This window comes from Passer domesticus, chromosome 4 (assembly GCF_036417665.1).
Source record: "Passer domesticus isolate bPasDom1 chromosome 4, bPasDom1.hap1, whole genome shotgun sequence".
NCBI classification, from domain to species: domain Eukaryota; kingdom Metazoa; phylum Chordata; class Aves; order Passeriformes; family Passeridae; genus Passer; species Passer domesticus.
In genome coordinates this window covers 83404507-83426109 of record NC_087477.1, presented here as the reverse complement: position 1 = coordinate 83426109, position 21603 = coordinate 83404507, and the positions used below count along the sequence as shown (strand labels likewise).

General features: G+C 53.0%; 1 protein-coding gene across 1 annotated transcript in view; it reads left to right on the top strand.

Moving 5' to 3' along the window:
• SFXN5 (sideroflexin 5) overlaps positions 1-19632 on the top strand; it is a 101726-nt gene extending 82094 nt beyond the window's left edge. Inside the window, exons 13-14 of the mRNA XM_064419176.1 lie at positions 849-966; positions 19297-19632. Of these exons, the coding sequence (XP_064275246.1) occupies positions 849-966; positions 19297-19374 (196 nt within the window). The 3' untranslated portion in view covers positions 19375-19632. The remainder of the gene's footprint in view (positions 1-848; positions 967-19296) is intronic.
• Positions 19633-21603: the final 1971 nt, after the last annotated feature.

Here is a 21603-nt window from a genome sequence, read left to right as displayed (position 1 = left end):
GATGTGTTGCGGCGATCCACCCCTGTGTGAGGACACGAGGCTTGACTCCATTTTGCTCAGAAGGCTGATTTATTATGTTATATATTATATTAAAATACTACATTAAAACTATACTAAAAGAACAGAGAGAGAAGAAGGATCAGAAGGCTACAAAGACCAGAACAGAATCCTGTGACTGCTCACAGCCTTGGCACAGGTGGCTGTGGTTGGTCACCAATTGAAAACAATCCACATGGACCAATGGAAGATGCACCTGTGGCACTCCACAGCAGCACACAGTTATTGTTTACATTTCTTTCCTGAGGCTCTCAGCTCCTCAGGACGGGAAAAATCCTAGGAAAGGATTTTTCATAAAATATCATGGCTACAGTGATGGGCTGTAGGTAAAAGTAAAGGTATTGATTGGTTGTTAAGATGCTCAGCAAAGAAAAATATAAAATGCAATGTAACCAGAACTAAAGGGTCTTCAGGCTGGCCTGCCCTGGCAGTTTCAGGCACGGCCCTGTCACCCACAGCCCGAGGCTGCTGGAGCATCTCCACAACAAACACGTTCTGAAGGGCTGCCTGGGCCCACGCGTGGCTGTGGGGCTGCGCGTGTCCCTGGAGCCTCTAACCCAGCCTGTCCCTTGCAGGACCCTGGAGCCTCTAACCCAGCCTGTCCCTCGCAGGACCCTGGAGCCTCTAACCCAGCCTGTCCCTTGCAGGACCCTGGAGCCTCTAACCCAGCCTGTCCCTCGCAGGACCCTGGAGCCTCTAACCCAGCCTGTCCCTCGCAGGACCCTGGAGCCTCTAACCCAGCCTGTCCCTCGCAGGACCCTGGAGCCTCTAACCCAGCCTTTCCCTTGCAGGACGTGGCTGCTGAGGGCCCGGCCCCGGATGCTGCTCCCGGTGCAAAGCCTCGTGTGCCTCGCTGCCTTTGGCCTGGCGCTGCCGCTGGCCATCAGCCTCTTCCCGCAGATGTCCGAGGTCAGTGGGCTCCGGGGGGACAAAGCACGGCCCCTCTGCCTTCCTGGGGCACTGCCCCACTCCCGTGGGCCTCCTTCCCTGGGGGAGGGGGTTTCTGTCCTCGTACTGAGCGCTCCAGTGCTGCGCCCAGCCCTCGGTTTGGGAAGAACTTTGGGAATGTTTGAGAGGGGACAACGAGGCTGGAGAGGGGCTGGGAACACAAACCCTGAGAGGAACCCCTGAGGGAGCTGCGGGTGCTCAGCTGGAGAAAAGGAGACTCAGGGGTGCCCTCCTCACCCTGCCCAGCTCCTGGAAGGTGCCTGTGCTCAGCTGGGGCTGGGCTCTGTCTGCAGGCACTGACACAACCAGAGCACACAGCCTGCAGCTGTGCCAGGGGAAATTCAGGCTGGATTTTAGGGAAAAGTTTTTACAGAAAGGGTGCTAAAGTTCTGGAATGTTCTGCCCTGGGAGGTGGTGCAGTCCCCATCCCTGGGTGTGTTTAACAAAGCCTGGATGTGGCACGGGGGGCCAGGGTTTAGCTCAGGTGTTGGGCTGGGCTGGACTCCATGGTCTTTACGGTCTCTTCCAACCTTGTGATTCTGTGAATTCTGTGTAAAATTCTGTGAATATCCCTCTCCTGAACAGCACAGCTTCACCAGGCAGGGGAAGGCCCCTCTCCCTCACACTGGGGTTTCCTTGGGGTTAAAATATTGACTCCAAGCTCTGTCCATGAGGCCAAGAGCCTGGACACACATCTGAGGGGGACGCTCTTCCCCAGAGCTTCTCTGAGGGCTTTTTGCTTTTTCATCTCCTGGGAAGACCCAGCCTGGGGGTGAGCAAAGGAAAACCAGCCAAGGAAACAGGGAATGACCAATGCAGTCACTCAGACCAATTTAGTTGAACAAATTGCTCGGGTGGGTTTATTTTAAGGCTTTAATTTTGGTGCTTGGAGCTTTTCCTGGCTGTGAATCTGTGCATTTCCAGAGAAGGTCTCTGTTCCTAAGGGAGGAAAAAAAGGGCTCTCTCACGAGGTTCTTTCCCTGTCAGCTGGATCAGGAGTTTGTATCACTGTCTGCACGTGAATTCATATTTTTTTCAGTCTGGATGGGTTTATCCATGACTTCCAGCCAGGGAATCTTGCTGTACACTTGTGTGCTGACTGACAAACACGTTGGGAATTCTCTGTTGTCCTTCTTGCTGTCTCCAGGCTGAGAGAAAACTGTCCCTTCTCTCTAAGAACCTGAATTTATCTCAGTCTTGGAGCGTCTTGCTAAAAGACGTGTTTGCTGAAGCTTTAATGATTCATATGGCTCTTCCTTAAACTTTTTCTAATTAGTCAACATCGTTTTTGGAGCCCTTCCATCAGGAGCAGACACAGCGTTGCAGTCAGAAGCTGCAGAAGCCCCAGTTGCAGGAGCAATGTGATTTCCCTGCCTCTCCTGGGCTCCGTGCATCCCCAGAGCCTGGCAGTGCTTTTGGCAGGAGCTCAGCCTCAGCTCCAGGCCATCAGCTCTGAGCTGAGCCCGACTTCTGCTCCCAGGCTGGGCTTGGGGAAGGCTGGGGAGCGCTGCCAGGTCTCACACCTGCTCAAGGTAGGGCCTGGAGCACGTCCAGCCTGCCCGTGGGAAGGAGGCTGGGGCACACAGCATCCCTTCTGCTCCTTGCCCAGGGAATCTGAGCGTTTTTGGGGCTGGAAAATCCCTCTGAGATCAACGAGTCCAACCATCCCCAGCACTGCCAGGGCCACCACTGCCCCTGTCCCCAGGGGCCACGGCCACAGGGCTGTGAAACCCCTGCAGGGATGGGCACTCCACTGCCTGACCACCTTTTCCAGGAAGAATTCCTTCCTAATATCCAGTTTGAGCCTTCCCTGGTGCAATTTTCCTGGAAATTTCCAATTCCCTCCCTATTTCCAGGCAAAATCTTTCAGGATAATCAGGGAAGCAAGGCCACAGCAGGTACCACCAACCTCATTTATCCCAAAGGAGACATTGCCAAAATCCTGGGGTTCTAAAATGGTTTGGGCTGGAAGGACCTCAGAGACCCTCTCGTGTCCTGCCATGACCAGGGACACCTCCCTCTGGAACTGTGGCTTTCTGGGTGACAGATGACTTCTCCTGTGCAGTACCTGGTATTCCAGCAGGGAGAATCTCCTTGATTTCAGGAGCTGAGTGAACTCTAACCCACAGGGGAAATTCAGGAGTGCTTTTCCTCGGGGGATACTGGGATTGCAGGCAGCAGGCAGCCCTGGAAGCGACGGCGTCGTCGGGAGTGACCTTGTGCAGGCAGTGAGATGTTCTCAGCACAGTAAACATGAATCAGCCCTGCTTAGGGATCAGACAGGATGACGTGGGCTGCCCACACACCCTGCCAGGGAAAAGGAGCCCTCCCAGAGCCTGCCTGGGCTCTGCCTGCTGGCATCCAGCTCTGCTCCACACACAGAGAGAGCCCTGCACGGCTGGATCCCACATCTGCTCACACCATGGGCTCAGGGGCTCCATGGGCAGCCAGGGCTGATCAGTCACAGAATCCTGGAATGGTCTGGATCAGGAGACACCCTAAATCCCACCCAGTGCCACCCATCCATGGCAGGGACACCTCCCACTGTCCCAGTTGGGTCCAGCCTGGCCTTGGGCACTGCCAGGGATCCAGGGGCAGCCACAGCCAATCTGGGAATTCCAGCCCAGTCCCTGCCCACCCTCCCAGCCAGCAATTCCTTGCCAAGATCCCAGCCCAATCTCCCCTTGGCCAGTGGCAGCCATTCCCTGTGTCCTGTCCCTGTCCCTTGTCCCCAGTCCCTCTGCAGCTCTCCTGGAGCCCCTGCAGGGACTCTGAGGATTCCCTGGATTTTTCCCCTTCTCCAGGGGAACATTCCCAGCTCTGCCAGCCTATTTTCCCATTATGTTTGCATTTTATATTAACATGTGAGTGTTTCTCCAAAATCTCTTTGGAGGTTTCTGTGGGGATCCTCAAGGGAGCAAAGCGAGTGATTTACCTGGACCAGTCCCTCTAGATCCATTTCTGGATGGGAAATCCAAGTCTCCTTGCAGGGAGTGTTTCTCAAAACCTGTGAATTTTTGTGCACTCCTCACCAGACCCTGAACTTCAGCAGTTGGGCTTGAAGACCTTGGAGTCTTTTCCAACCTGAATGATTCCACGATTCTGTCTTGTCAGAGGAGGAATGCAGAGGTGTTTAAGCACTGATCTCTGTGGGAATGTCTTGGCTTTCCCCACGGCCTCGGTGATGGGCACAGCAGGACAGGGCCAGGCTGTTGTACCAAATCAGCAGCAAGGTGTGGAGACGTGTTCTGTTCCAAAAACGGGGCTGTGCTGTGAGCAGCAGCCCCTGCAGGAGCTGTGAGTGAGCCAAGTTCTGCCCTTGCTCACACACTCACAACCTTTTGTGGAGCAAACACAGAGGCTGATGTGTCCTGGAGTGCTTGTTTTGGGCCTGGAGTCTGTGTGGCCACCTTTGATCCTCTCTCCTGACGGGGCTCAAGCTCACGGTTGGTTTTCCAGCAGAACTGAAGCCTTGCAATAGGTTTAATGAATTTGCTGGGTAAATGCAGCCACCTTGCCCCATCAGCTGTGGCTGCTCTGGAGTTACTCCTGTGTTACAACAACTCCAGTGAAATCAGAGCTCAGCTCTGGCTGCAACCAGTGTCAGGGAAAGGGAACTCTGGAGGTGAGCAACCTCCATGTGCTGCCAAGGTTAATGCAGCCTGAGCCTTTTTTGGGTCCGTATCCAAGCCCTGGGTTTGGTAGGGATGAATTTCCACTTGGATTTCTGCAGCGGTGCTCCACAATCACAGCTTGTTTCTGGATATTACGGCTTTAAAGAGAACATTACAAAAATAAACCCCTCGTATCAGCCATGAAACCATGGATCCATGGGAATACTCACGCTGGAGCTGCTGAGAAACGTTCTTGTCATCCCAGGATTGTGTTAACTGTGCTACCTAAACCCATCAATATGCATTGAGTAATTCACTGCTGTTAAGTTTAGGAGAAACATGTAGTTAATGCATTTAGCCCACAACCTCCAACTGCCTCCCATGCCCCCCGGGGAATCTCTTCCCTCTCCCAATCCCGCAGCATCCCCACTGACAACTCCTACTCAGCTATGCACTGCCAATGGAAACAGCTGTGACAGCTCCAAACCGAAAATGGGACTTGTGCAAATGAAATTCAGTGTAGCAGCAGAAGAAAGAGCCACGGGGTTGCTTCTCTGCCCCGTGGGCCCTGCTCCTGCAGAGCGTTCCTCCAGCAGATCCACCAGGAGCTCGTGTCACCCCTGCCCGCAGGGATCGGGGCACAGAGGTGGACAGGGCCAGGTGGGAAAGGGAGAAATGGAGCTGGGCAATGGCACAGGAGCCTTCGACCACCTGAGCACTCCTGCTCTCACCCGGGGGAAGTTCAAAGGGTGTTTTAGGGTGGTGCTCAACGCGACTGGAGGCATCTTCCAGAACCAGGATGGTTTCAGCCTTTCCTTAAAAATAATCTTCCTTTTGGATCTCCAGGACAAGGGGAATAAACAGCCTAAAATCCAAGGCTGAGCTATTGTTTTCCAATCTGTTTTAGCCTTCATCTTGTTGGCAGGCTGCTTTAGAAAAGCAAAAGGTTAATGAGCCAATGTGCAGTGGGATTATTGCAGTAAAGATGACAGTGAACCAGTAATTACTAATTAGATGCAGTTTAACAGGAGGAACAAGTGAAATCTCCTCTTCACCAACTGTCAATAATTAGCAGATTTGGTGAGGTTGAAATGTGTCCACAGTTAAAAGGCTGATTTTTTAATGAAATGGCACTTGACAAAAGAGCTGTATGGAGGTCACAGCCATAGCCCTCGAGACGCTTCCCCATTCCATACTTAGGAGGGAAATCAGATGCAATCCAGCAGGGGGTCCCCACGGAACCATCCCTCCCTTGGGATTGCTTTGCACGGGGGGGAGGGGAGCAGGAGGGATTCTCTGCAGTAATTTTGTCCAAGTTGGATGAGAAGCCAGGGAAGGGATTTGCCAGCTGCCATGGGGGAAAATGTTTGAGAAGTGAGAAGTTCTGCTTTGCTTCTGGGGCTGGGGAACGGTTTCCTGGGAGCCTGGGAACCCTTGGGATGGAGGCTGGGCTTGGAAGGAGCTCCTCTCAGCAAAGAAGTGGCACGAGGTCCTGGAGGGCTGGCAGGAGGCTGGGAGCTCAGTGGGAAGTGTCTCCCAAAGACTGCAGAGGATTCAAGCTGTGCCTCAGAGATCACTTCCTCCTGCTCCGGGAGCACCAAGAGGTTCATCTGAGGTTCCTCTCCTGAGTGCTGACCCAGCTTATCTTCTGGTTTATCTTCTGTCTTAACTTCTGGTTTATCTCCTGCCTTATCTTCTGGTTTATCTTCTGGTTTATCTCCTGCCTTATCTTCTGGTTTATCTTCTGGTTTATCTCCTGGTTTATCTCCTGCCTTATCTTCTGGTTTATGTCCTGCCTTAACTTCTGGTTTATCTCCTGCCTTAACTTCTGGTTTATCCTCTCGTTTATCTTTTGTCTTACCTTCAGGTTTATCTTCTGTCTTTTCTGTCTTATCTCCTGGTTTATCTCCTGGTTTGTCTCCTTGCCATTTCCTTGTTGACAAAGGCAGGAGTGTCTTTGTTCTCCATGTGAACCTTACCTGAAGAGGTGATCCCAGGGGGTTCTTTAATGCCCAAGGAATGGTTGATTGGAGCAGAACCCCCAGGGTTCACACGGCAGTGAGTGGCTGAACACTGGCATGGTTCAAGTAGGGCTTGAGGGAAAATTTGGGAATGTGTTGAGCCCCTTTCCAGCCTTCAGATGAAGGGTGGTGCTGCTAAATGAGGTTTGTGGAGTTCCTCAGTGAGGATGGACTCGTTCCTGTCAGAGGCTGGAGGATGAGTGACCCTTCCAGAGCACCGTGCTGCCCCTGGCAGGGTGAGGTGGCAGGAGAGGAGGTGACATCTGGGGACAGCAGGCCCCAGAGGTTGCACACAGCTCCAGTGGAAGCTCCCAGCCCATCTTTGAGAGGAAATAAAGGCCTCAGGAAGTCCTAAAGTCCATCTGTACTTCCAACCCCAGCAGGATCCGAGCACAGCCTGGAGCACTGGCTGTGGCTGGTGGATTGTCCCCATCCTCCTGGGGCAGTTTGGGTTTCCCAGCTGATCCTGGAGGGTCCTGCTGCCAGGGGAGATCCCAAAGATGAAGGCTCCCTTTGGTGGGAAGAGTTTGCCCAGGCTGTGCCATCCTGGTGCTCCTGGTTCCTGCAGACTCTGCCTGGCCCACTGCAGGTGTTGAGATACAGGGTTAGGAATTAAGTTAGGAATCAGTTTCAGATTTAAGTGAAGTGTGCTGCTTTGAAGTGTTTAGTTTGTAGAGTCTGTTCATTTGCTGTGCTCATAAAAAGCTTGTGCTCACAAAAGCCTGTAGCTCACAAAACCTACCTCAAATCAGGTGAAATGAATGTGAAATCCAAGCTAGAAGATAAGAAAGGCTCCTTAAATCTTGAAACAACAACTAAACCAAAACTAAAGGTGCAGGACATGGACAGACAACCAGAGAGCTCTCTGCACAAAGACTAATAAGAAATAAATATACATAAACCTATTCAAAATTTAATGCATATGCAACAAATTAGGAGACAGAGAAAAGACTCTCAAAGATTGCACATACCTTTAGAAATTATTCAGCTTGTGTCCAGCACTGTAATAAACCACTTTTCAACTTTAATTAGTTGAAGAGTCATCTGTCCATACAGCAGCATTCAGAAGTTGTGCTGTGGTGGTTTATCCTGGGCTCTCTCAAGGCTGATGGGATTTATCTCAGCTGAGTTTTGACACCAGAGGACCAGAATGCCCCACTGAGGGCACTCAGGTGTCCCTGCTTTGGGTCAGAGCCTGGTGCTTCTGCAGAGACCACACAACCCAAACATGCCAGACCTGCACACTGGGACATTCCAGTCAGGAGAGCCCCCAGATTCTCCTTTTTTAGGGTAACTCCACATTCCCACCACGTGATGATGCTCTCTTAGGTTCTCCTTCTGGGGTGGAGCAGATGTTGTGTCCCGGTAATTCCCTTCTGCCTGCTCCACCTGGTGGAATTCCAGCTGCAGATCCTTGGTGGTGATGCCACAGAGGCAGCACTTGCCTTGTCCCAGGGCCACCCCCACTTCCCAAACTCATTGGGAAGCTCTTCTCTGTGGTGCCCTTTGGATTCATGTCCTGGCACAACTGAAACTCCTCTTGACCTGGAGAGAAGGAGCCACTTTGGCAAAGACATTTCTGGACCATGACATCTCCTGTTTCCATGGGGCTTTCCACCCCCACTTCCCTCTCAAAATCCCAAAATCAAAGCATTTCCCTACTCACTCCCCAGTGCTCTGGAGCTGGGACACTTCAGTCACTTCTTCTGGGAGCAAATGCTTCCCTAAAATCCTGGAATCATGGAATGGTTTGGCTTGGAAGCGACCTTAAAACTCATCTTGTCCCATGGGCAGGGACACCTCCCACTGTCCCAGGCTGCTCCAAGCCCTGTCCAGCCTGGCCTTGGGCACTGCCAGGGATCCAGGGGCATTCCCAAGGGGAAGGGGAAGGGGAAGGGGAAGGGGAAGGGGAAGGGGAAGGGGAAGGGGAAGGGGAAGGCTCTGGCCTTCAGGGGCTCCACCACCACTGCCTTGGAGCCCCTGGGCCACCTCAGGCTGGTTAAATTTCCAGCTGCTCCTCCTGTTTGTGTGGCCATTGGGCTCGGTGACACCTGAGGGCCAGGGAAGGTCAGGAGTGAGCAGAGCCCCCGTGGCTGGGGGGGCTGTGCCTCTGTTCCCCCTGCCCTCCCTGTCCCCCAGCCTTTGATTTGTGACCCAGCTGCTTTTTGATGGCTGCTCCTGGCAGGGTCTCGGGATCTCCTTGTCTGGTGGGGTGCCAGCTCTTCGTGGCCCTCCCAGGGACGCCAGTTTTTGGGATTTTGTTTGGTTGGGATGATTTTGAGGTGTGTTTTTGTTAAAAGTCTCTTTTCCCCAACTCAGCAGTTGAAGAAGGAGTTGAGAAGTGTTTGGTTTACGTTTTTAAGATTGTTTATTATTTCTCTTTATTTCAAACATTTTTGTTTGACTTGCTAAGGTTTGTTTTGTAGGTTGGTTTGAGGCACATTCTCTGCTTTTTGGGTTGATATTATCTTTTATACTAAAAATTACGTATACTATGTTTGCAATTATATTCTAATAGTTATTACTTATGTTAGACAGTGACTTTTTACTTTAATTTGTGAATGTCAACATCATTTTGAACATGGATGCTAGGGAGGAGAAAGAAGAAGGGCAGGGCACGCTTAAATTTTTTTATCTTGGAACTCTTGACTCTTATGTGCAGAATTTTAAACTTTTTTTGTACCGTGCTTTAATTTTTTTTCTTTTATTTTGTGATTGCTACTACTATGCTACTTAAACTTCTGTGATTTGTAATTTTTCATGTAACATTGGCAATTTGCTTCATGAGCTGAGATAGAAATTTTTAGGTGTTTTTGGCTTCTTGTTGGGGTTTTGAGCTATCCAGGGAGATGTCCTGGGTTCTGACAGCGGCGCTCCTTTGTTTCGCCGCTCAGAGGTGCAGAACATTCGCAGGGCCCTAAAAGCGAGGTGGAGCAGCAGTGCTGGGCAGCAGGGCTGCCCTGAGCTGCTCTTTGTGGTCCCAGGGTGGGTGTGGGACCCTCGGGAGCGCCCAGGGGCTGCGGCCGCTCTCAGACAGGATCTGGTTTCATGTTTACACCCCTGGCCCTGGGAGACAGGTTCAAGTATGTAAACTATCCCCCTGCAAGCACAGGCTGCTGCAGGTGTGTGGGTGCTGGTGGGCATAAGAAAACATTCCTGACACCAGCTCTTTTGAGGAGTCTTCACCTCCTGATGGCTATAAGCCATTAGGAGTCAAAAGAAAGAGCTGACATCCGACAAGTCCGGATAAACAGCTAAACATTAACCCTTAAAGTGGCCCGAAAAACAGACTTAAAAGGCTTTTTGTGGAAAGAAGCCATTTTTTTTAGCAGGCCTGTTAATTGCTGTCTTTCTTCAGGACACCTTTCAGCAGCACCTACTGTAAACAGAGGGGCTCCTCCCCAGCACTTCCCCCAGGATTCCTGCACTGCCCTGGCCATTCCTGGGCCCTCCTTGGCTTTGCTGCTTTATCCTGGGCCTGAAAACCGAGTCCCTGCCCCTCTTCTGCCAGCCCACCCTGAGCACCAGGCCACTTGCTGGGAATCATGGAATACCTGAGCTGGAATGAGGAGTGATCCATGAAAAATGAAAAATGAAGAACGAAGAGTCTGACTCCTGGCCTCACACAGGAGTCATTAAATCAGAAACACCTTTAATATCATCATCATCATTCTTGGTCAGAGGCCTCTTTATCTGGTGCACCCCCAGATCTTCCCTGCCCGTCTCCTGCCCTGCCCCTCTCTTGTCACACAGGCTTGGATTTGTCCTTTTTTGGTGTATTTGGAGTAGTTTTGGCTCAGCTGGAGCAGCTCTGCCTGCTCCAAGAGGTGCAGGATGCAAAGGAAGGGGATCAGTTGTCCAGACTTGCCTGCTTAGGGCTGAGAATGCCTTATTAATCACATCTCACACATGTAATTATCTGTAATTGCTTTTTGAATTTCCTGTTCCTAGTGAGGCTGGTGGTCTGTGGGAGAAGGAAATGTGCTGGAGGTTGGGATCCTGAGGAATTTGCTCAGCTTCCCTAAAGCTCCAAGGGCATCCCTAAATCCTGTTCTTCCATCGTGCTCTTCCTCCTGAACAGAAGGAGAATTCAGGGTTCAATGTCTTCAGCAAAGAGCAGCAAATTCCTTCTTCCTTGACATTTCTGCTTGAGGAATTCCAGCTGGAATGGACCTAAGAACTCGTTTTCATCCAAATTGAAAGATTTTAGTAATGTCCACATTCGAAAGTAGGATTTTTTTTTTTTCTTCCAAGAAAGGAGAAACTCTGAGTGTCTGTGTAGGTGCTCTCCATTCCAGCAAGGATCAGGAATCATAACCAAACTGCAATTTTGGGAGTCCTCAAGGCCATATTTGGAGTGGGCTGGTGATTTTTCCACCAATCCACTGGCTTGGACATTAAAAAAAAAAACAAAAAAAACCCCATCCTTATCCTGGAATGTGAGGGCTCTTCCAGGAAGCCAGGGAGAAGTTTCTTCAGGAAGAAACTTCCTGAGGAAGCTCCTGGCCTGGTGAGGCTACAAGCCCTGAGGTCACCACCCAGCTGCTCCTGTGCCAGCCTAAGGCCTTCCTGGAGCTGCTGTGGAAATGAATTTATTGTGGCAAGCTCAGGTTTACCCCGTGGGCACCCATGCCACCCCCTCCCACCTGAGCAAAGCTCCAGAGCAGAGGGGAGAAGGTTCAGCTCCCTCAAAGGCCCGGGTGTCTCCTCTCTCTGGAAGACACACAGGGAAGTTTTTCTGATCTTGCTTTTTGAAATCTTAGGGTCTCAGAGCTTTGATCTGGTGGTTTAGTTTGAACACCTGAGGTTGGAGCTGTGGGCAGCCCTCTGCTTTCCCAGGAGACCCAAACCCACAGCTCTGCAATGCCCTGGAGGTGGTGCCATGCTGGGCATTGACCTTCCAGTTTTTATAAAGTGGAAGTACTGAGGGTCTGAGAGCTCAGTGTTAACCAAACCCCCCAAAAACCCCAGAGAAAGGCTCAGAAACCATCAGATTTCAAACAGCAAGGCCAAGAAGCAGTTCCTCGTGTCTGCCAGAGGTCCCTGGTGTCACCTTGAGCAGGGTCCCTGTGGGGCAGAGGGAGTGGGAGCAGGAGAGCTCCTGGGACATGGACTGGGGATGGCCAGGGGGCTGGAGCTGCTCCAGGACAGGCTGGGACACGCAGGGAGCGGGGTCACCTCCCCAGCTGTGGGGTTGTTATCCCAGCTGCTGCTCTGCTACCAGGGCTGCTGTCATCACTCATCCCAGAGACAGCCTGGGCGAGGGCAGCTCCCCGCTCCAGCCACAGATCCTCATTTCCAAATTCCCCGTCCTTTTCCTTTCCCCAAATCCACATTTCCCTTCTTCCCACCTGATTTAATGTCGAGGTCTTTGCTGAGTGTTTTGCCTCAGAGAAGCTGTGCTGTGGTAATTCCCCGAAAGTGAGATTAAAAACTCCCACCCTTGATTGTAGAACCATGAAATTAGGTTGGAAAAGACTTTTAAGGTCATCAAGTCCAACCGTTAACCCAGCACCACCAAACCACAGAACCACAGGGTCATTTAGACTGGAAAAACCTTTAAAGTCATCAAATCCAGCCATGAAACCAGCACTGCCCAATCCAGTGAAGTGGGGGAAGTTGCAATCCCACAGCTGCCCCAAAAATCCTGAAATCTGCTCTGCTTCAGGGCAGTTGGTTATTCCCATTTAAGCTGAGGGCAGGAACATCCCTGCAAAGCATCCCTGGCAAACAAAAAGTCTCCTGGAATGGAAAAACCTTCAAAAACCACAACAGCCAAATATCCCAAAACATCCAAATATTCCAGGACAAAAAAAAAAAAATCTCCTGAATTTAATAACTCTCAAAAGTCAAAACAACCAAATATTCCGGAACAGCCAAATATTCCAAAAACAGACAAATATTCCAGGACAAAAGAAATTTCCTGAACTTAATAACTCTCAAAATCTGCCTTGCTGAGGAGAACCACGAGTTTTGTTTGTTGGTTTCAACAAAACTCAGCTGATAATCTTTGGACGCTTGCATGGGAGGAAAATCTCTGGCAGGAGAGAGCTCCTTAGGGCAGCAAGTGGATAAATGAGGAGCTGGAATTGTGGATTTAGGAAAACCCCTGGGGTGGCTGGTGCTCTTTGGAACAGGACATGGAGAGGCCTTGGGGCTCCACAGCTGCTTGGGCTCTGGAACCAGAGGCTGGAGATCCTCTGAAAAATGTTTTCTGTGATATAATTGAAAGGGTTTTGGAGTATTTCCCGAATTCTCTCACCTTCAGGTCACCTTCAGGTGGCTGCAGCTCTGTAGCAATTCCAGGAGGAGCTCCTTGGCCAGCACTGCTGTCCTTGTTTCATTCCTGAGGGATCGATCCATGGGGGGCACTTCAGTGCTTTGGGTGGGATGGGACCTAAAAACCCATCTCACTGCACCCCCTACCATGGGCAGGGGCACCTTCCGTGGGCAGGGACATCTTCCGTGGGCAGGGACACCTTCCATGGGCAGGGACATCTTCCGTGGGCAGGCACACCTTCCATGGGCAGGGACATCTTCCGTGGGCAGGGACATCTTCGATGATGAGGAACATCTTCGATGGACACCTTCCATGGACAAGGACACCTTCCATGGGCAGGGACATCATCCATGGCCAGGGACACCTTCCATGGTCAGGGACATCTTCCATGGACACCTTCCATGGGCAGGGACATCTTCCATAGACAGGGACACCTTCCACGGTCAGGGACATCTTCCGTGGACACCTTCCATGGGCAGGGACATCTTCCATAGACAGGGACACCTTCCACAGTCAGGGACATCTTCCGTGGACACCTTCCATGGACAGGGACACCTTCCATGGGCAGGGACATCTTCGATGATGAGGAACATCTTCGATGGACACCTTCCATGGACAAGGACACCTTCCATGGGCAGGGACATCATCCATGGCCAGGGACACCTTCCATGGTCAGGGACATCTTCCATGGACACCTTCCATGGGCAGGGACATCTTCCATAGAGAGGGACACCTTCCACGGTCAGGGACATCTTCCGTGGACACCTTCCATGGGCAGGGACATCTTCCATAGACAGGGACACCTTCCACAGTCAGGGACATCTTCCGTGGACACCTTCCACTAGGCCAGGTGCTCCAAGCCCCATAATCCAAGGGGAGCTGGGCAGTGACCTGAAATGCTGCTGGGATACTCACAAATCCTTGAGACAGGGTGGATCCATCCAGAGGAGCTGGGAGAGCTGGGGGAAGGAAGGACTCTGGGAGACATTTCCCATCATTTATCAGCACTCCTGGATTACTGGGAAGGTCCCATTTGACTGGGATTGAAAATGGGTGGGGCCCTCATGGCAAGAAAGGGTCTGGAGCGTGGTCAGGGCAGGAATGGAGCTGGGAAGGGGCTGGAGAATTCTTGAGGGAGCTGGGAAGGGGCTGCAGAATCCCTGAGGGAGCTGGGAAGGGGCTGCAGAATCCCTGAGGGAGCTGGGAAGGGGCTGCAGAATTCCTGAGGGAACTGGGAAGGGGCTGCAGAATCCCTGAGGGAGCTGGGAAGGGGCTGCAGAATCCCTGAGGGAGCTGGGAAGGGGCTGCAGAATCCCTGAGGGAGCTGGGAAGGGGCTCAGCCTGGAGCAAAGGAGGCTCAGGGGCCCTTGTGGCTCTGCACAGCTCCTGCCAGGAGGGGACAGCCGGGGGGGGTCGGGCTCTGCTCCAGGGAACAGGGACAGGAGCAGAGGGAACGGCCTCAGGGGAGCCTCAGGGTGGGCACTGGGAGGAATTCCTCATGGAAAGGGGGTCAGGCACTGGGAGTGCCCAGGAGGTCTGGAGTCCCCATTTCTGAGGAATTTCAGAGAATGTGTGGATGTGGCACCTGGGGACACAGTGAGTGGTGGCCCTGGCTGTGCTGGGCATGGTTGGGCTTTGTGATCTCTGAGCTCCTCTCCAGCCCCAGCCATTCCATGACTCCGTGGTGCCACAGCCCTTCCTACACCTGGCTGAGCTTCCCGAGGGCTCGGAGAGCCTGGCCCTGCCCTGGGCTCTGCCCTGGTGACCCGAGGCCTGGGAGGAGATGGCCCAGAGCTGCTGGGAGGACCAGGAGACCCTTCCCAGGCTCCCAAGGAGCCACCACCACCTCTCCCCACTGGCAGCAGCAGAAGACACAGTGACCATCCCAGCCCTCCCTTCCCCCACCCCGGAGCAGCATCCGTCAGTCCCCATGACCCTCCCCCTCCCAAAATTGGCTGCTTTCTCCCTTCTTCTCCCCCCTTCCTTTTTTTTTTTTCTTTTTTTTTCTTTTTTTTGGCTGAGTGATGAGCTGTATGCCAAATCCATCTGCTCCTGTCTCCCCTAGCTGCCTTCCATATCGTTCCAGGATCCCTGGCAGCGAGCCTAGACCTATCTCCCTCCCTGCACTCTCCGGAGCACATTCCTTTCTACACCTTTTCCCGAGCTGGGATAGAAATGAGTATCAACCCCAAACAAAAAGCATCTGCTTTCTGCCTGCTGCTGCCTCACCGGCCTCGCCTGCACGTTACACCCGTGTCAGCAGCCATGCAAAACACACAGCACCCCCCGCCAGCCCCCCGCGGCAGCCGCTGCCGGCTTTGGGGCGCCCGGAGCCCCCCGCGCCCGCTCCCGCGCCGGCTCCGCGGCACCAGCTGTGACCACCGCACCATTTGTTCCTCCAGCCCACGCCAGCACTCGGAGCCAGTTCTTTATCACCCCAATTAGCCTTGTCGGAGCTGATGAGAGGAGAGAGGCTTCCACTGCAAGGCAGGGATGGGGGGAAGAGAGCTGGAGAGCCGTGGGTACCCGGGAGGCGATTCCCAGCTTTGTTCCCCCGGAGGGAGGGATGGATTGCAGCGGGTCGGGGGCGTTGCTGCCATCCTGCCTGGGCCACCTGAGAGATGCTGGTCCACGAGCAGGTGTTTAATAAGGGTCAGGGCACTGAGTTTTTGGGGTTTTCCCTCTTTTTCCTCTCGTGCTCTTGGCTGTCTGCCGGAGGGAAAGGAGCATCCTCAGGCTTCACCTGCTCCAGGGGCTGGGATGGGCTGTGGTTCATCCCAGCCACGTTTTGGGTGATCTGGGAGGTGCACCCTGGTGGTGTCCCCAGTGAGGATCTCCCTGGATCTATGGCAAAGCTTCCAGAGGCCTCACAGAATTCCTGCTTCTCCCACGGCCTCATTGGAGAGCTTCCCGTGTTGGGTACGAAGTTGCCAGTGCAGCCATCAGCCCCAAATCCTGGGGTTTGTCCTGAACACCCCCCTTGCAGCACTGTCTGGGAGTGGTGCATCCCACCCTGGGTCTCTCAGAGCTGCTGAGAGCTTCTGTCCCTCCTGAGCTTCTGCTGGATTCATTGGTGAAGGCCCTTGCCTGGTGCCACCATCCCAAAGCCAGGAAGGGGATCCCTCCTTTGCCCTGGCACAGAGCGAGCTGGGAGGAAGAGGATGGACATGATTCAACCCCAGTGCCGTGGTGGGCGCTTGGTTTGAGGGACAAAGTGTCCCGTGTGGGACAGTGGGACAGGTCCCATCAGTGCAGGTCCAGCCTGCTCCTCAGAGCACCCTCCAAGGCAGCTGCTCCTTCACAGGAGCGTTCCCAGCATGGCCATGACCATGACTGGGGTCGTTTTGGCAGCTGGGACACCAAAATCTCGACCAGGAACTGTGGTCTCCACATCTGTCACAATTCCATGGCCAGGTGGCTGAGCAGGTCCAGGGTTCTGGACAGCTGGAACAGCAAAACCCCAAAATGAGTGAAATTACACTTTCCAGCAAAAAACACCAGCAAGGGAGTCAAAGACTGGTGCACAGCAAGGTTGTGGTTTAATGTGGTCTTGGTACCACCACCATCTCCCTGTTCTTCTCCATCTGATTTCCAGGTGGGAGGGGCAGGTTCCTCCTGATGGATTTCTGAGCAGCTTTCCCAATTTCCTGTACATTTTTTCTTGGTGCAGATGCACCCTTTGGAGCTCCTGAGGCTCTAGAGCAGGTTTGAATCCCTTCTTGATTAAAGTCAGCCACAAGGAGACCTGCAGAGGAGGCTCCAGTTCAACCAGTCACCCCCCGTTTCTCCAGCACCTTCCCAGGCTTCAGGAAGGTGCCTGGGTTTGGTGTCACAGCTCCAAACCAGTGTCTGTGACTGGGGTGTCACGGGGGTCCCCAGCTGGGTGCCCACCCTGCATGAGAACCATGGAATCATTAAAATGGGAAAGCCCTCAGAGCCCATCCAGTCCAGCCATTCCCCAGCACTGCCGAGGCCACCACTGACCATGTCCCCAGGTGCCACGTCCATGGGGTTTTGGAGCCCTTCCACCTTAGGCAGGAATTCCCATGTCCTTCTTCTCAGGGACCAGACCTATCCCCCCTCCATCCCACCTCCGTGAGCCCACCTCAGACCCTCCTGCAGAGCCTTCCTGAAGAACCTTCCTGAAGAACCCATCCCCCACGTAGGGAAAGGAGCTGTTTCTCCCCTGGACCAGGGGATGAAAGCTGGAAGGATCTACAAACAATTATCTCATCTCTTCCTTCCACCAAGACAAGCTCAGCTCTGCCTAAACTATTCCTGATGGGTTCCCAGTAATTTGTGCTGAAAACTTCCCACCACAGACGCCCCACACCTTCCCCGAGCAGTCGGCTGCGATATTTTGCTCTTCCCACCAGGATACTCTTCCTGCTGTTCAGCTTGGATTGTGCTCACTGCTTCTTGAATTGTGTCCCAAGGGAGCGTGAGCACAACACTGCTCCTTCCTCCTTTCCTCCTTTCCTTCTTTCCTTCTTTTCTTCCCGTCCCCCCACGCAGCCTTGCGCTTCCAGCCTGGCACATCCCATCCCCAGCACACCCAGGGCTGTCCGAGCGCTGATCTGGGCTCCACCAGGGCAGCTGTGGCTTCCTTGGGGCTCCCAGTTCTCCAGACCATTGGAGAGGGTGGGATTGGGGGCCTCTCCATTCATCTTCTTCTCCCCAAGGAGCGGGTTTGGTTTGAGCTGCCCCATTTCCCATGGACGGTCAGCGCTGACCCACCCAATTCCAGGTGGAGTTTATTTCAAAGCAGGACCACTGAGGTTGGAAAAGCCCTCTGAGATGACACAACCCACCCTGTGACCCATGCCCACCTTGGCAGCAGTGTGGCATCGCCCCCTCCAGCCATTCCCTGAAGCCCAGGCTCCGCTTCCCACCTGGATGTTTTCCTCGCGGCGCTTGAACCCACCCAGCCCCAGAACCTCGGAGCTCCTCTGTGTGTCCCTGGCAGAAAAAAATCCCCACACAATGGGAGGAAAAGCTGCGTCAGAGGCAGGCAGAGCAGAGTTAATCCTGCCTCGAAAGGGATCCGTGGGATCCGGATCTCCTGCACCTTTCCCGGTGCTCTCCCGGCACAATGCTTCACTTTGTGCTGCAGCACTGAAAGGAATGGTGAAGTTGCTAATAATGGCACTAAAAGAAAATATGCTACATCTGTTATGGATAGCAGTACAAAATTAGCTGATCACACCTCTGACACCCAAGATGTCTTCACTTAAAATACTCGTTGGCTTTACTTTACATAATTTGCTGATTATATTTAAAAGAAATACAATTTTGCAATTACTGTTCTTTCTGGTGTGCTATCTATGCATCATTTTCTTTTTATGTTTATATATTTCTCCTTCATTAGTGCAGTCTGAAGGGTGATTAGATCCCTTCAAACATTTTACAGAGGTTAAACGTTGATTAAGATTTAATTATTACTGTAAATAGCTTGGAATGACATATGGTGCAAAAACCTGACATATGTGCATTTGAATAAATGAAGTGCTATTTCCCATGATGCTTCAGTAGCTGTTTAACAGCTTTGCTGAAGGGTTATGTTGCACCTCATGTTAAGATTGCTTTGATGTTATATTTTGTTGGGTTTTTGCAGCTGAAAGCTAAGAACAGTTTTTCCAGTTTTTAAAAACATTGAATATTTTAAATACCTAAATTGTTTTGCACAAATTTTTGCTAATTTGTCTAACTAGGTTAAACATTTTCAAAAGCATTTCGATTTTTAACGTGGGTTCCTCGCATTGTGTCAGCACCAGCGTGGGTTGGGTGTATAGGATTTCCAAAATTCCAGGTTTTCCCAGGTGTCCTGGCCCGGCTGGGAGCGGGGTCTTTGCTTCCCGAGGAGACCGGGAGTGCAGTAGATCCCTCCCGGGGATGCAGAGATTCCAAGTGATTTCAGAGCAAGGGAAAGCTTCAGGAGGAGCTGGTGGAGGGAAAAAATTAGGGAAGGGATGGAGATTTCATGGAGCTGGAGAAAGGGGCAGGAAGGGCTTGGCCGTGAGGGTGGAGCCCGGCGAGGCTCTTCCCTGGCGGCACCACCCGGGCTCTGCCGGGTCCAGCTTTGTGCTCTGGATCGCTGCGAGCTGCAGGGAAGGGAAGGGAAGGGATGGGAGCTGGGCTGGTGGGATGCGTTGGAGCCTCAGACACTCTATAATTCATTGAGCACTGCCAGGCACAGAACGTGCGGCGTTCCGCAAGCCCCGCCACAACGGGGGGGCTGGGGCCTGGAGCACGGCACACCAAACTCCAGGAGCAGCGTGACTGCCACGGAATCATCCCCATCTCCTCCTTCCCCACAAATCAGTTCCCCAGTTGATCCATCCCCGGGCTCTGATCCCGCTCCTCTTTGCCTCCACAGATCGAGACGTCCCAGCTGGAGCCAGAGATCGCCATGGCCACCACCAGTAAGACTGTGGTCTACAACAAAGGCTTGTGAGGGGAAGGGGAGCACCCCAGCCCAGGAGGTCTGGGGAGGGAAGAGGAGAAGCTCCAGCCCTGGGAGAAAGCAAACAACAACAAGAAGATGAAATAACAGAGCTCAGTGATAGGAACCGCTCCCGGCAGCCCGGGAGTGAACTAACACCTGCCGAGAACTGACACCTCACACCACTCAAAAAGATTCATATTAAAAGTTTTAACTTAGCAACAGGAGCAGCAACTACAACAAATAAAATCACGTTGAACCACTTTAGAACTAGCTAACAAAACTCAGAATTGCTGGCACTGCATGGAGGGAGTTCAGGGGCGAGCTCACGTGCTCGAGCTGCCTGCACGGCGCAGACGTCACCCAGCACATCTCGTGTTCACGGGAGCTCAGTCCCCACTGCTGCTGCACAACACCAGCTCTGCAGAGACCGAGGGGTGCCTGCATGTCATTGATCAGGGGATTGGGAATGCCCAGGATTGATTTCCTGCCCATCCCACCCCAGCCCTCGTGCCCTGAAGAGGAATTGCCACGTCCGTGTGCCCAGCGAAGGGCTGGGCTGTGCCCCTCTGTCCTTCTTCCTCCTCCTCCTCCTGCAGACGCTGCTGGTGGCATCCTGCCCTTCCCTGCAAGACTGGCTGGCCCTGGATCCCCCTCCTGGAATTCCACAGGGCCTTTGTCCTGGGTTTCAAGATCCTGGAAAGCCAAGGTGCCCACAGGTGGAGTGTTGGAGCAGAAGTGATGCTGGAGCTGCTCTGTTCCTCTGCACAGCCCTGAGGGGGGTTTGTCCCACCCAGCACCCTCTGACAGGGATGTTGCTACTCTGAGGTGGTTGGCTAAGCCACGCTTTGCTGAGCTGGAGTCTAACGACAGGATGTGGTTTAAGTTTGGATCAATCCCCGGGTGGGCAGGATCATGGCAGCCCCCTTCCAACTGGAATTCCTCTCCTCTCCTCTCCTCTCCTCTCCTCTCCTCTCCTCTCCTCTCCTCTCCTCTCCTCTCCTCTCCTCTCCTCTCCTCTCCTCTCCTCTCCTCTCCTCTCCTCTCCTCTCCTCTCCTCTCCTCTCCTCTCCTCTCCTCTCCTCTCCTCTCCTCTCCTCTCCTCTCCTCTCCTCTCCTCTCCTCTCCTCTCCTCTCCTCTCCTCTCCTCTCCTCTCCTCTCCTCTCCTCTCCTCTCCTCTCCTCTCCTCTCCTCTCCTCTCTTCTTTCTTCTTTTTCTCCTTCTCCCTTCTCTTCTTCCTCTTCTTCTTCTTCCTCTTCTTCTTCTTCTTCTTCTTCTTCTTCTTCTTCCTCTTCTTCTTCTTCTTCTTCTTCTTCTTCTTCTTCTTCTTCTTCTTCTTCTTCTTCTTCTTCTTCTTCTTCTTCTTCTTCTTCTTCTTCTTCTTCTTCTTCTTCTTCTTTTCTTCTTCTTCTTCTTCTTCTTTTTCTTCTTCTTCATCATCTTCTCCCTCTTCTTCCTCTCCCTCTTCTCTCCCCCATTTTTGCCAACCCCTCCACCCAGCAAAGCCATCTCTGCCCAGTCCTTGTGTTGGTGCAGACGAGGACCCAAAGCCAGGTCCTGGCAGCTGTGCTGAGCTGTGACACTGCACCTTCAGAGGGGACACTGCCCTCTGGGGACGTCTGTCTGTCTGTCTGTCTGTCCCTCAAGGGCTCCCCTTTGGGGTGTTAAAGGGGAGAGCTGAGTCACCCCCGCACTGCACCGAGTCCTGCCCTCCCTGCTTTGGGGCCGCAGTTTGGCTTTCTGGTATCTCACAAAATTCAACAAAAATTCACCCAAAATCCACCCCCGAGGGACTCCCTCAGGTCCGTTTGGAGCGTGGCCACCAGCAGAACATTCCAGAGGCAGGATGTCCCTGCAGGAGCCGTGTCCCTCCCTGCAGGACCCTGTGGAGAGGGAGCCGTGCTGGTGCTGGGGTGGCACAGGCTCCTACCCCTCCAATGCCAATTTCTCGTGGGTTTGGGGAGGGTGGGGGGGAAAGGGAAACCAAATCACCACTGACACAGAATGTACTTGATGGATTTATTGCAATGCTGGAATTGGGGGGCCTGAGCCCCCAGGTGTGGAGTCAGACCCACGGTGGGGCAGCTCGGGGCCGCTGGTTGTGCCCTGCCCTGCTGTAAATCAGGAGCAATTGCACAGGAGGGTGGGTGCTGTGATTCACACACCAGCAGGCAGCCCCAGCCCCTCTGAGCTGCTGCTCTGGGACAGCTCCTGCTCCCAAACCCCGCTGGAAACCCAGA